Below are 15,502 nucleotides of genomic sequence, written 5' to 3'. Positions count from 1 at the left end.
AAGTAGGTCTCTATTAGTAACGAAAATGATACTTGTTCAGAACTGGATGAGGAAGCAGACTGACATTGCACTTCAAATAATCAAACACTGCCTACTGATACTTCATATTCTTATTGTTTTACATATTTAACATTTTTATCTTTTTTTCTTAGAAACATATTTTTATAAGTACCTATAGGGTATGAGATTCTTCTGTTATTTATTTTATTCTTATAGTTCTTAAGAGGCTTGCATGTGCATCAAGAAGAAATGCTCCAGGAGGCAGTCAGTACACGTGGGATTAGGACAACATTTATTTCCAGTCAAGGAAGAATAAGAAATTGGGTTAAACAGGAGTCTGCAAAATTTATCCATCCATTCTGGAGTTCAAAGGGCTTAACGTTTGCTCCCACCTAAGGAGATTTTCCTTTGGGAACCGGAGTTGGATAGGGCTCAAGTATCCACCACCTTCTACAACATTTTTTTCCTTCATTACATATACCAATGGTATCATCTAGTGTGCTGCATAGTTTGTCTCTGCACACCCCTTTCATTGCAATACTGTTTTTGTCCCGGAATAATGCCAGTCTTTCCTACACAGGAAGATATTTAAGAACATAATTAATTCACTATTGAAAATAGACATAAAACAATAAACCCCCAGAAGATTGGCTTTGGGATAGGAAAGAAAACATTGTCTATATGAAAGGATCAGACCCGCAGACAGAAACAGCACCTTTTTATGGTAAGGCCGCTAAGATTGTAGATTATATACACCTTGGAGGAAATAGGCCAATTTCTAAAATCCTTTAAAGGGATTGTCCTCCCCTAGCGCAGTACATTTTGAAATGTGTGGGACCATTTGTTCTTGCCACCATGCCTAGGGAAGGTGTCTTTGGTATTTAGCAGATAGCACAGCATTGCTAAATTTTTCACCTAAGGAATTGTCTTGCACCAAACACCAACAATGCCACCACTAAGAAAGTCTCAAAGGAAGTATGTGTCCCTCCAAATTCCCATCTGTGCATACATCATCCCTATCAAATGGTTCATGTGCATATCTTCATCTCCTTTCATAGAAAGCCTATCAATCCTTGAGATTTTATCTAAACTAATTTCCTCATTTCAGAACTATGTAAGAAATACCTTTCCTATGTTGCTCAATACCTCATAGATAGATGGAGGGATGGATAGATAGATAGATAGATAGATAGATAGATAGATAGATAGATAGACAGACAGACACCTGGAGAGAATTAGTCACAGAGCTAAAAGGTATTTTCCCTTAAGTGTATCCACATGTTCTCTTAATTCATCTGGTTGTTGAGAAGCATATAGCTAAGGGTGTGCTCTAATTCAGTAGTTTTCTCTATGCTTACTATCCTTTCTCTTGCCTTCTCAGCACAACCATAGTTTATTTTTCCTACTGTATATCACTGCAGATGTTATATAAGAAAAACACTTTTGCTGATGTTCATTAACAGACATTAGTTCCTGAACCATCCTGTTAACACACCTGGATCTTATTTTGTTTTTACTGGCCTCTACCTCTGGCTTCTTTGCTTCTGTAGATGAGTAACAGTTTGGTGGCCGTTTCAGCTCTTAATCTTTTTGTTGTTGTTTGTTATCATTTTGTATTTAAACTAGGCTATCATTATTGTTTCTCTATTCTGTAGAAATAGATCCATAGCCAGAAAAACCAATGCAGCCTTTTGGAACTGAGTGCTCATAACCTATGCAAGATTGTCTTCCACTCTTGTTAGAAGCTTCAACCTAGTGCAGTCTGGTATTATACTCTACTATCAGACTAGCAGTTCATAAACTCAGGGTTTCTGTGCGCAAGAGAATATCATGATGGGGGAGTTGGGTAATATCTTGTAATATTCTCTCTTTTTTCCAAGACTGTTGTGGAAGAGAAAGTGGCTGCCTTTCAGAGAGAGACCTGAAGTCTCCCCAGCCAGTTGTGGAAGGCGCTGGTTCAACTGCATTGTCTACACAGAACACAGGCTTCATGTTCAGAAGCATAGCAGACCTGTTGCTAACTGTTGGTCTTTTCCCTGATAACTTCATCCATACACTTAACATCTGGCAACACTGTCAGACTTTTTAAATGAAGCTAAAATCAGGGGTTATTAGTACTGGGAAAGATATAGTCAGAGGCAGAGTATGGTATCAAGGAGGCCTATGCGTGTGAACTTAGAGGCATCCCATGCAAAATGAGGTGGAATGTGAATCTTCAGCTGAAGCCAAAAGAGAGAACTTCCTCTCAGTAGGATGCGTAACCCACTATACGGTAAAGTTCAGCCTACTGACACTGCATGTAGCCTAAGACAGTGCCAATTCCTCTATTTGGGAGATGTCCCTTGCTTCACTCAAAAGGAGTGGAACAATTCATCCTACCAGTGATGTGCTTCTTGCTACATGGGAAGCTTAATTTAAGGAGGTATGCTTTGAGCATGAAGCCAAAGAGTTATAATCTCCCTTTTTACCGATGACTGTGACATATCATCATGCCAAGGGCACTAGTTTAAGTCAAAAAGATAAGATTAAATTACTTAATTCATATTCAGATTAATATTCCTCATTCATGAGGAAGGAAATTTCTTCCCAGATATTCACATTTATTTTCAGACTTATTGACAGAAGTATATACATATAGAGCAAAAGAAGAGGGGCACTCTCTAATACACTTTAGAATTTATTTGACGTTAATATGTTATAATGGTTATATCACATGGCAGTTGATGAAAGGATGCATATTTAATAAGTGCCTTTGGAAAAAGAAACAATTTAGATGTTCACTTCATATTATATCACAACATTAATTTCTGTGGATGCAGTGAGAAGGACTTAGAATCACACTGGAAAAGACCCCTAATAGCGCATTCATCTACTTTCTAAAAGGATATAACTTTCTTAGCATTAGAACTCATTGAGTCAGTAACTTTTAAGTTTTTTTTTTGGATGATGTAGAGGACTTAAATGGAACAGGCTCTGCCTGGAACTTTATCAATCAAAAAATAGAAGTGCAGTTTCCTTTTCTCTACATAACGTGAGTTCAAGCTGTCTTCTGCTCCTGTCCAATGTCATGTATTTAGATATTATGTTATTCTCCACAGTCAGTGTAAGAAGAATGCTATAATTTTCTTAATTCTCAGACAGCTAATGCAGCAATCCAAGATTTATGCCTTTCTAACCTCTTCAGACTCATATTCCCAGCATATATATGTATGTTTATGTGTACATATAAATCTATATGAACTATTCCAATTTTTTATAGGATACCATGGACTCTTTTTGGATTAAATATAAGGATATATAAAAACATATATTCAAGTAGCTATAACTTAATATTCATCAGACATTAAGCTGATAAACTAATATTTCAGCTTATATAGTTTCTTTGGAGAATTTTTTTCATGAAAACAATAACATTTTTTACTTAATTGGATTTTTTTGGTGTAAAAATGTCTTTAACAAAACTCTTCACGATCTAGCCACTCAATTTTTCTTAAAAGAAATTTTATGACATAAAAGTTATATAGGAGTTATAAAATTTCTAAGATTATCGGAATGCTTCTAGACACCTGATAAATTCTACATGCCCAACAGTCACAGCAGAGATTAAGATCAGAATTTTTGGAGTGCAGTATTATTAAATTGTATAGACAGCTCAGCAATTAACTATTCAGTACTAAGAGACCATACAAAACTGATAATGAAATTCCTATTTTTCGACCTGAGTGTTCTGGGTCCCACTTCATAATGTGTCCAAGAACATCTCAATATGCACAACTAAGGTATTTTGACCTTTATGTATGGTTTTAATATCCTCTGATCACAAGAAACCTGGCTATTCAAAAGTGATTCCCTCCTGTGCAGAATTATAGGACCTTTGTTTAATCCTTCTTCCTGGTATAACTGATTTGGAAGGAAGAAAGAAGGGCTGATATTTCTATTCCTCCAGGAAGATATCACGGCTTGAAAGGCAGGCCTCTAAAGGATTCTTGTCGTATTTGTGGGGAGATTAACTCAGCTTTCAACCTCAAATAACCTCTTGTTCTTCATCTTTTATTTTATTGTGGTAATAGCACTTAAAGTGAGATCTACCTTCTTAAGAAATTAAGTGCTATAGATATAACATTGTACAGTTGATATTTAGAGCTTATTCATCTAATAAAACTGAAAACTTTTACTCATTAAATAGCAACTCCCTATTTCCTCCTCCCTCCCGTCCCTGGAAACCACTATTCTGCTACCTGTTTCCATGAGTTTGACTATTTTAGATACCTCATATAAGTGCAATCATGCAGTATTTGTCTTCTGTGACTGGCTTATTTCATTTAGCATAATGCCCTCCAGGTTCATCCATGTTGTCACATATAGTAGAAAACCTCCTTAGTTTCCTCAATATATAATTAGAAGATTTTGAGAAAAAAGTCTGGCAGAAATCAGAGTTATCATTTTTGCATGCATATCTACACCTATGGATTGATTAAAAACCACATTGACCCAGATTAAAGAGATTTGCTTTTAGCTGCAATGTTGCTACTACCTATGTGATCGGAGGAAAACCACATTCTTTATCTGTACATGGGTTTTATTCTCTAAAATAAAAACAACTGCCACTAAGTTTTATTTTAATTTGAAATTATTACAATCATATAATTTCATATCACATGTCACTACAAGTGTATCTGACCTCAATTGTATCTTCTGACCAAAGCTGAGAACCAAATCGGAATTGCATAAGCTCCTTCAGAAGGAGGCAATCATATGTGAGGTGGATCTCAACATGTCCACAGATTAGGTAAAGATCAAACAATTGAGTAGCTTTGATTGCACTTAAAAGAATCTCAGAACTGGAACAAAACAAGAGTGCCCTCTCTCACCATCCTAATCAACATAGTACTGGAAATATGAGCCAGAGCAATCAGCCTTTTGAAATAAAAGGCATCCGAATAGGAAAAGAAGAAATCAAATTACCTCATTTTATTGATGACATTATTCTACACTTAAGAAACCCTAAAGATTCTTTGAAAGCCTCCTGGACCTGATAGACAACTTTAGTAAAGTTTCAGGATGCAACATCAATGTACAAGATCAGTAGCCTTTCTATACACCAACAATGTTCAACCTGAGAGCCAAGTCAAGAATGCAATCCCATTTACAACAGCCACACAAAAAATTAAATACCCATGAATACATTTAACCAAGGAGGTGAAAGATCTCTACAAGTGACACTACAAATCACTACTGAAAGAAATCACAGATGACACAAATAGAAAAATATTCCCTGCTGTGGATTGGAAGAACCAATATTGTGAAAATGGCCATACTGCCCAAAGCAATTTATAGATTCAGTGCTATTCCTATCAAACTACCAATGACATTTTTCACAGAATAGAAAAAACTATTCTAAAATTCATATGAAACCATAAAAGAACTCAGACAACCAAAATAATCCTAAGCAAAAAGAACAACACTGGAGGCATCATCCTACTTGACTCCAAATTATACTATAAGGCTACAGTAACTGAAAGGGCATGGGACTGGTACAAAAGCAGACACATGAACCACTGGAACAGAATAGAGAACCCAGAAATAAAGCTGCACATTTATAACCATCTGCTCTTTGACACAGTTGACAAAAATAAACAACGGGAAAAGGACTCCCTGTTCAATAAATGGTGCTGGGATAGCTGGCCAGCCACAAGCAGAAGAATAAAACTGGATGCCTATCTTTCACCATATACAAAAAATTAACTCATGATGGATTAAATATTTAAATGTAAGACCTCAAACTATAAGACTCCTAGAAGAAAATCTAAGAAACACCATTGTAGATATTGGCCTTGGGGAATAATTTATGACTACGTACTCAAAAGCAATTGCAACAAAAACAAAAGTTGACAAGTAGAGCCGAATTAAACTAAAGAGCTTCTGCAGAGAAAAAGAAACCATTAACAGGGTAAACAGAAAACAACAGAATGGGAGAAAATATTTGCTAACTATGCATCTGACAAAAATTTAATATCCGGAACCTACAGGGAATTTAAATCAACAAGCAAAAAACAAATAAAGTGGGGAAAAGACATGAAAAACATGAACAGACTCTTCTCAAAAAAAGATATAGAAGCAGCCAGCAAACATGAAAAATAGCTCAACACCACTAATCACTAGAGAAATGCAAATCAAAACCACAATGAGAACTATCTTACACCAGTGAGAATGGCTATTACTAAAAAGTCAAAAAATAACAGAAATGCAGATGAGGCTGTGGAGAAAAGGAGTGCTTATACACTGTTGGTGGGAATGTAAATTAGTTCAGCCACTGTGGAAAGCAGTCTGAAGATTTCTCAAAGAACTTAAAACAGAGCTACCATTCCACCCAGCAATTCCATTACTGGGTATATCATCCAAAAGAAAACAAATAATTCTACCCAAAACATACCTGCACTCCTATGTTCATCCCAGAACTACTCACAATAGTAAAGACAGAATCAACCCAGGTGCTCATCAATGGTGGACTGGATAAAGAAAATGTGGTACATATAGACCGTGGAATACTATGAAGCCATAAAAAGGAACAAAATCATATCCTTTGTAGCAACATGGATGAGCTGGAGGACTGCAAATTAATGCTGAAATAGAAAACCAAATACTGCATGTTCTCACTTTTAAGTGGGAGCTAAACATTGGATACTCATGGACATAAAGATGGGACATTGGGGACTACTAGAGTGGGGAGGGAGGAAAACAAGGATTGAAAAACTATTTGGTACTATGCTCACTACATGAGTGCTGGGATTACCATCATTCCCCAAACCTCACACCGCAAAATATACCAACATAACAAACATGCACATGTACCCCCTGAATCTACAATATAGGTTGAAATTATTTAAAAAATAATCTCAGAGATAAGGGGAGGAAGAGATCTTTGCTCATTGACCACACACTTTATTTTGGGGGCTATGAACATCCCACTATTAATAGTGGAGATCATAATTTTATCATATCTTATCAGGATCTGGATGAAACACCCTGAAGATGTTTGATTCTATATTCCCTTTTCAGTTTGATTCTACATTTCGATATTTAAGCTTCTGAATCGTGGACCCTAAGGATGCAACTATGAGTCCTGGAGGGTTTTCTGTACTATTTGTCTTATGCTTAAAATTTTGCCATTAAAGCTTCATGCCACTGTTTATTCTTTTCCAAATTCCCTTGTTCCCAATTTTCTATCGGTCTTTTATAATTTGATGCAAAATTTTCTTGTTGAACTCTGTCTTATTTGCCTAACTGCTACCCTTTACAAATATTCCTCACCAATAGACTCAACATCACTTCCATCCACTACCGAGTTGGAACCAAGAACTATCATCTTCACTCTCCTTTTTGGAGAGTGAAACCTTGATGATAGCTGTTTGCTTTATTTACTAACCTTTAAATCACATATCAAAGCTTCTATACCCCTAACTCTATTTCGGCCCCATTTTCTAATTATCGAGCTCTTGAACCCCCATTTTCTTTGAAAGAACTCCTTGTCCTGCTTCTCAATTGTGGCCTCATTAGTACCAAAGAAGAGAAGCATGTTGGATTTCTGAATTCCTAAGGCTGTGAATTGGGGTCTGAGTTAGGATGGCCACAGCATAATTATCTCAGTAGACCTCTTCCGGTCTAGGCGTCCCAATAGACTTCTACAATGATTCACCATCTTACCTTTTGGTATTAAAATCACAAAGAGGAGGAGAACAGAAATAAGGCAATGGAGTTTCATGGTTGAGTGTTCAATAGAGAGGTGAGTGATCAGGGCTGGTGGAACACAGGGGCTTTTATTTAATTCTGGGGGCCTGAGGTTCCTCTTGCTCAGTGAAGCTTAACAGAAAGGAAATAAAACAGCTTCCGTTGGAATATTTCCAAACTCGAAGGTCTCTAAATTTTGTGACAAATTAACCTAATTGTAGGAAACCAGATTACTAACCCTTTCCTTTTTCTATGGCTCTCAACTTCACCAGAGGTTAATTAATACCTGTAGTTAATTTCCTTTTTTGAATGGGGCCAAGAAGTAAGGCCATGTGAGTACAGAACATCCTTATTGCAAAAGTCCTAGGGCTTGTAAGGAAACATTTCCATAATACACTGTTTTTTTGTTGTTGTTGTTTTTGTTGTTGTTTTGCAAGAGGGACAAGAGTATTGTCTAAGGTCCATTTATGAAAAGCTTTTTTTTTTTTTTTAACTAAGTTAGTCCTTAAAAGAAAGGCTGTCACTTGTGTGAGGTGTTCTTTTTTTTTTTTTTTTTTGAGACGGAGTCTCGCTCTGTCGCCCAGGCTGCAGGCTGGAGTGCGGTGGCGCGATCTCTGCTCACTCAAGCTCTGCCTCCCAGGTTCACGCCATTCTCCTACCTCAGCCTCCCCAGTAGCTGGGACTACAGGCGCCTACCACCACGCCCGGCTAATTTTTTGTATTTTTAGTAGTGACAGGGTTTCACCGTGTTAGGCAGGATGGTCTCCATCTCCTGACTTCGTGATCCTCCGGCCTCGGCCTCCCAAAGTGCTGGGATTACAAGGCGTGAGCCACTGCGCCCGGCCCTGAGGTGTTCTTAATCACATCTGAAAGGTGGATACACTTAATTCACATTGAAAACAAATATTTTTTCATCGTTATTGATCCTCTGTATAATTATCTCATACAACAAGACAAGAAAGATCAGGAGAGTTGAAAGATAAAAGACAGAGTAAAGTGCGCAGCTCCTGTCAAAAGACTCTGAGCCTACAGCTTAAAGAGATTCCCCTAACCTTTCACCCTAAACCCACCACATAGCAACAAAATATTGAAAGCTTAAGAGCATGCTTTAATCAAGAATCAATTGACCAAGATCCAACTTACCCGAAACAAATTTACCTTCTGTTCAATTCCTTATTGGCATATTTCCCTGAATTGATATTTTTTTAAATTTGTAAACTTTCATATATGGTGTCAGTCTTTTCTGAAAAATTCTATATACATATATATATATATATATATAACTTTTATATAGCTTTTATTTGACTACTTTTGATCATTTTCATGTTAGCTGATGTATTTATGAGCATTTGCTAATTTATTTCCTCATTAATAATTTATGCCTTAATAATTTTAGGTTTGCATAAATGTTCCAAAAGACTAATATTCAAAAGATTTTTTGAAAAGTAGAACAAAGCCAGAGAATTTAGACTACCTTGTTTCAAGACAAAGCTACAATAATGAAGACGCTGTGATACTGAAATAAGAAGAGACGTATAGTTCAACAGAACATAATAGAGAGTCAAGGATAAGACCATCATATGAATGGTCTGTATATGGGTAACACCATATATATTTATCCATGCTTGATGATTTTGACAAAGGTGCTAAGTAAAGTCCTTTTTTTTATGCCCTCATTCTTGTATATGTAACTCATTCAAGTGGTTTGTGTGAAGGTTTGTTACATGGATAAATTGTGTGTCCTGGGGGTTTAGTATACAGATAATTTTCCCAGATATTCAGCATATTACTCAATAGGTAGTTTTTCAATCCTCACCCTCCTCCCACCCTCCACCCCAGGTAGGCCTTAGTGTCTTTTTTTCCCTTCTTTGTGTCCATGTGTATTCAGTGTTTAGCTTCCACTTTTTTTTTTTTTTTTTTTGAGACACAGTCTTGCTCTGTTGTCCAGGCTGGAGGGGCAGTGGCATGATCTCTGCTCACTGCAATCTCCACCTCCCGGGTCCAAGCGATTCTCCTGCCTCAGCCTCCTGAGTAGCTGGGACTACAGGTGTGTGCCACCACGCACAGCTAATTTTTTGTATTTTTAGTAGAGACAGGGTTTCACCATGTTAGCCAGGATGGTCTCAGTCTCCTGACCTCGTGATGTGCCTGCCTCAGCCTCCCAATAGCTTCCACTTTTAAGTAAGAATATATGGTATTTGGCTTTCCGTTTCTGTGTTAATTTGGTTAGAATAATGGCCTCCAGCTGCATGTGTGCTGCTGCAAAGGACATGATTTTTTCTTTTCATGGCTGCATAGTATTCTATGGCGCATATATGCCACACTTTCTTTATCTAGTCCACTGTTGATGGGCATCTAGGTTGATTTCATGTCTTTGCTATTGTGAATAATGCTGCAATGAACATACACATGCATGTATCTTTATGGTGGAATAATTGATATTCCTTTAGATATATACTAAGTAATGGGATTGCTGTGTCAAGTAGTGCTTCTATTTTATGTGTTTTGAGAAATCTTCAGACTACTTTCCACTATAGCTGAACTAATTTATATTTCCACTAGCAGTGTATAAGCATTCCCTTTTCTCCAAAGCCTCACCAGGGTCTGTTATTTTTTGACTTTTAATAATATCTATTCTGACTGGTTTGAGAGGGGATCTTATTGTGGTTTTGATTTGCATTTCTCTAGTTATTAGTGATATTGAGCATTTTAAAAATATGTTGGGTGTCTCTCTGTATGTCTGCTTTTGAGAAGTGTCCATGTTTTCCAAATTTTTAAATAAAGGTTTCAGTTTTTGCTTGTTGATTTAAATTCCTTATAGATTCTGGATATTAGACTTTTGTCAGATGCATGGTTTGCAAATATTTTCTCCCATTCTGTAGTTTGCTGTTTACTCTGTTAATAGTTTTTTTTTTTTCTCTGCAGAAACTCTTTAGTTAATTCGGCTCCACTTGTCAATTTTTGTTTTTGTTGCAGTTGTTTTTGAGGACTTAGTCATGCATTATTTCCCAAGGCCAATGTTGAACATGATGTTTCCTAGATTTTCTTCTAGAATTCTTATAGTTTGAGGTCTTATATTGAAATCTTTAATCCATCTTGAGTTAGTTTTTTGTATACGGTGAAAGGTAGGCATTCAGTTTCATCCTTCTACATATGGCTAGCCAGCTATCTCAGCCCCATTTATTGAACAGGGAGTCTTTTCCCCATTGTTTATTTTTGTCAACTTTGTCAAAGAGCAGATGGTTATAGGTGTGCAGCTTTATTTCTGTGTTACAGCAATCTTTATCTCTGGAATAGAGATTCTGTTCCAATGGTCCATGTGTCTGCTTTTGTACCAGTCCCATGTTGTTTTAGTTTCTGCAGCTTTGTCATATAGTTTGAAGTCAGGTAGTGTGATGCCTCCAGTGATGTTCTTTTTTGCTTAGGATTACTTTCACTCATCAGACTTTTTTTTTTGGTCTCATATGTATTTCAAAATAGTTTTTTCTAACTCTGTAAACATGTCATTGATAGTTTGATAGGAATAGCACTGAATCTGTAAATTGCTTTGAGCAGTATGGCCATTTTAAGAATATTGACTCTTCCTATCCATGAGCATAGAATGTTTTTTCATTTGTTTGTGTCATCCCTGATTTCTTTCAGCATTGTTTTATAATTCTCATTTAGAGATCTTTCATCCTCCTGGTTAGCTGTATTCCTAGGTATTTTTATTTTTTCTTCCAGCTATTATGAATGGAATTTTGTTCTTGGTGTGGCTCACAACTTGGTGTATAGAAATGATATTGATTTTTTATACATTGATTTTTCATCCTGAAACTTTACTGGCTATCAGGTCTATGGCCTTTGGGCAGAGACTATGGAATTTTCTCATTATAGAGTCATACCATCTGTGAAGAGAGATAGTTTGACTTCCTCTCTTTCTAGTTGGATGCCTTTTATTTCCTTCTCTTACCTGATTGCTCTGGCTAAGATTTCCAGTCTTTCAACTAGTGGTTCTGAAGAGGTAGATACAAACAGAAGTCATATAACATTTTATTATGTAGCCTGAGAAGTCAGAAAGCATCATCTGCACTGTATTTATTAGTTAAGGCAGTTACAAAGGTTTGCCTCAGATCAAGCAGAGGGAACATAGACTTCACCTCTCAGTGGAAGAGTATCAATGTTACATTATAAAAAGATCTTGTGGAATGGAATATATATTTTTAGAAAACTACAATTTTTGGAAATGCATTTTTGAAAAATACAATGTGCCACGGTAGCTATAATTTTTCTTTCGGTTTCAAAAATGTCGATTTTACATGGTTCAATCCATTATGCTCTTGAATAAAATTGCCAGAATTTTATTGTCCTTCATTTTCAATATTGGGAATTGTTGTGACTAATAAGTAATAATAATAGTATAATGAATAAATTATATGGTACAAATAGTATAATAAAAAGGTTGTGGTATAGTGACATCAGCAAAAGTGGAATAAAAATGTTCAAAATTTTATCTCTTTATAAAATATATGAAAAAACTGGCAACAACTGTCAACATGAAGCTTTTTAGAACTCTGAAAACTAACCTAAGGTTTTCAGCAATCTAGGGAGTCCTAATTCTAGCAAAATATCTGGTCTCAGTAAGAACATCGATTTGTGGTTTTTAACTTACCCTGTTGCCATTCTTCACAGAGAAGCAGCAGGCTTGAAAATAATGCCCAGATTCTTAATACCGATGCCAGAAGAAACAGAATGGACCTCATTCGTGAAAAATTGATCTGCCTGTTGACTCCCTGGAATATATTCTCAGAAGCCTTGTTTTTTCACCTAATCTGGACCTCACGCAGTGGTAAAGCTGCTACTTGTTGTGTGGCGGTGTTAGAAAACATTTACAGAAAAACATTACAAATACTGCCACCTGAACACTGGGGAAAACAATAGACTAAACAAAAGTCTTGAGAGAAAGTCCTGGGAATGAGATGCTTTGGGGAATATGGGCTTTGAAAAGCTTCAACATATTTCTGAGAATTTGCAAAACTGTGTATGTCAAGCCTGTGTGCATGTTTAGTAAAAACCTGGGAAATTTCTACCTTCCCTGCACAAGCAGAAAGTGTAGGCCAAGGCAGAGTTGTAATCTGTCTGGCTGAGTGTTGAAAGCAGGGCCCAACACATACACAAAGCCCCTCTGCAAGTTCCAAACACATATGGAAATCTTTGTCAAATTATTAGCTGACCTCTAAGCTAATGGAAAAAATATTTTAATCGACATAGGTGACAAAAAATAGAGAACACAAAGTTTATTCAGAAAAGATACTGAACAAACAAATAACTACAATGAGGAGTACAACGTGGGGAGGACGGAGAATCTTATTTCTAGAGTGGCCACATTATCATGTTTAAAATGTCTGGTATTCAAAAAAAGTATGAGACATGCAAAAAGAAAAAACCCAAGAAAGTATGGCACATGGAAAAGAAAAAATGCAGTTAATGAAATCTATCCCTGAGGAGATCCAGACATTGGCCTTAATAGAACCAGGCTTTAAATCAACTATTTTAGATATGTTCAAAGAGCTAAAGGAAACGACATCTATGTAACTAAAGAGAAACATGAGAATGATAACTCACAAAAATAGAGAATATCAACAAGAGACAATTTAAAAAAAACATGAGAATGATATCTCACAAAATAGAGACTATCAATAATTTTTTTTTAAAAAATTATTTATTTTATAATGTTCTTTTAAAAAGAAACCAAATAGAAATTCTGGAGTTGAAAGATAAAATAATGGAAATGAAAAATACTCTGGAGGGCTAAACAGCAGATTTGAGGAGGTACAAAAAATTAGTGAACATGAAAATAGGTCAATTGAGATTATCCAGTTAGGGAAAATCTCAGAGAAAAGAATGAAGAATAATAAAGGAGCCTAATAGACCTGTGGAACACCATCAAGATATCAACATATGCATAATGGAAGTTCCAAAAAGAAAAGAGAGAGAGAAAGGTACAGAAAATATATTTGAAGATATAATTGTCTAATACTTACCAAATTTTATAAAAAATTTAATCTACATGTACAATAAGCTCAATGTACTCTAGATGGATAAACTCAAAGAAACCACCCGAAGACATATCATAACCAAATGGCTCAAATCCAAAGCCAAAGAGTAAATCTTGAAAACAGTAGGAGAGAAGAGACTTATCATTTATAGTAGTTCCTTCTTATCCATGAGGGATACATTTCAAAACTCCTAGTGAATGTCTGAAACCATGGATAGTATTGAATCATACAGATATTATGTTTTTTAATACATACTTACAATAACATTTAATCAAAATTTAAAATTTGATAATTTTAATATATAAATTAGGGGGAGTACTCTTGCATTTTGGGGACATTATTAAGTAAAATTAGGGTTACTTGAATACAGGACTGTGATAGTGTGACAGTCAATCTGATAACCAGGACAGGTGTTAATTGACTAATGGGTCAGTAGCATATACAGGATGAATATTCTGGACAAAGGAATGGTTCACATCCCAAGTGGGATGAAGCCAGATAGCATGAGATTTCATCATGCTACTCGAATGGCATGCAATTGAAAATTGTTTATTTCTGAAATTTTCCATTTAATATTTTCAGGTGAAAGTTGACCATAGGTAACTGAAGCCATGGAAAGTAAAATTGCAGATAAGGGAAGATTAGTTATTAGTGATTCACAGTAAATTTACAGCTGACCTCTTTTAAGAATGCAGTGGGATGATAAAAAATTCTACAAGGAGTTATTTGGGCTGAAATGAAAGAACATTATATAGTAATTTCAAACACATAAAGGAGTAAAAATGCTGGTGTGTGTGTGTGTGTGTGTGTATCTTTAATAAAGGTAACTTTAGTATATATAAGCAATATCCTCTTTTCTTCTGATTTAAAAACAACTGCACATCACATTGCAGCATTACTCACATTACCTAAGATATTGAAAAAATCTAAGTGTTTATGAACAGATGGATAAAGGAATTATATACATAATAGAATATCACTCAGTTTTGTAAGGAAGTTTCTTTCATTTACATCAACATGGATGAACCTAGAAGACATTATGCTAATAATAAATCAAGGCACAGAAAGAAAAATACTGCATTGTCTCATTTTTAGGTAGACCCTAAACAAAAAAGCCCCACAAAAGCCCTAAGAAATAGAAAGGTTAGAAAGAGGTGGGAGGCGTGTGGAAGATGGAAGATGAAAGCCAAAGGGTACAAGTTTCAGCTATATAAAATTAATATGCCTAGAGATCTCATGTACAACACAAGAGCTGTAGTTAATAATGTATCATACTCCAGAAATTTGCCCAGAGTAGATTTTAGATACTTTTACCACAAAAAAATTAACTATGTGAGATGATGGATATGTTAATTTGCTTGATTATGGCAATCATTGCACTATATATATATGTATATATACACAAACATAATATTGTATATCTTAAATACAATAAAAATAAAGTCAATGCATAAAGCAATAAATATAAACCTATGTTGATGATCATACGATGTATAAAGATGTGATTTAGGTTGGGCCCGGTTGCTCACGCCTGTAATCCCAGCACTTTGGGAGGCCGAGGCGGGCGGATCACCTAAGGTCAGGAGTTCGAGAGCAGCCTGACCAACATGGAGAAATCCCGTGTCTACCAAAAATACAAAATTAGCTGGGCATGGTGGCCCATGCCTGTAATCTCAGCCAAAAAAAGCAGGGGTTGCAATTCTAGTCCCTGACAAAACAGAGTTTAAACCAACAAA

The 15,502-nt window shown here is 35.9% G+C and overlaps 1 protein-coding gene across 1 annotated transcript; it reads right to left on the bottom strand.

Annotated features, from left to right (window-relative positions):
- Positions 1–392: 392 nt before the first annotated feature.
- DEFB130B (defensin beta 130B) lies at positions 393–7,762 on the bottom strand. Its single transcript, XM_055349375.2, is given in 3 exon segments — positions 393–540; positions 542–572; positions 7,705–7,762. Coding segments are annotated over 3 exon segments (237 nt in total).
- Between the last annotated feature and the right edge of the window lie 7,740 nt (positions 7,763–15,502).

Source organism: Gorilla gorilla, chromosome 7 (genome assembly GCF_029281585.2).
Source record: "Gorilla gorilla gorilla isolate KB3781 chromosome 7, NHGRI_mGorGor1-v2.1_pri, whole genome shotgun sequence".
NCBI classification, from domain to species: Eukaryota; Metazoa; Chordata; class Mammalia; order Primates; family Hominidae; genus Gorilla; species Gorilla gorilla.
Note: the sequence above shows the minus strand (reverse complement) of the source record. Positions and strands in the feature narration are given on the sequence as shown.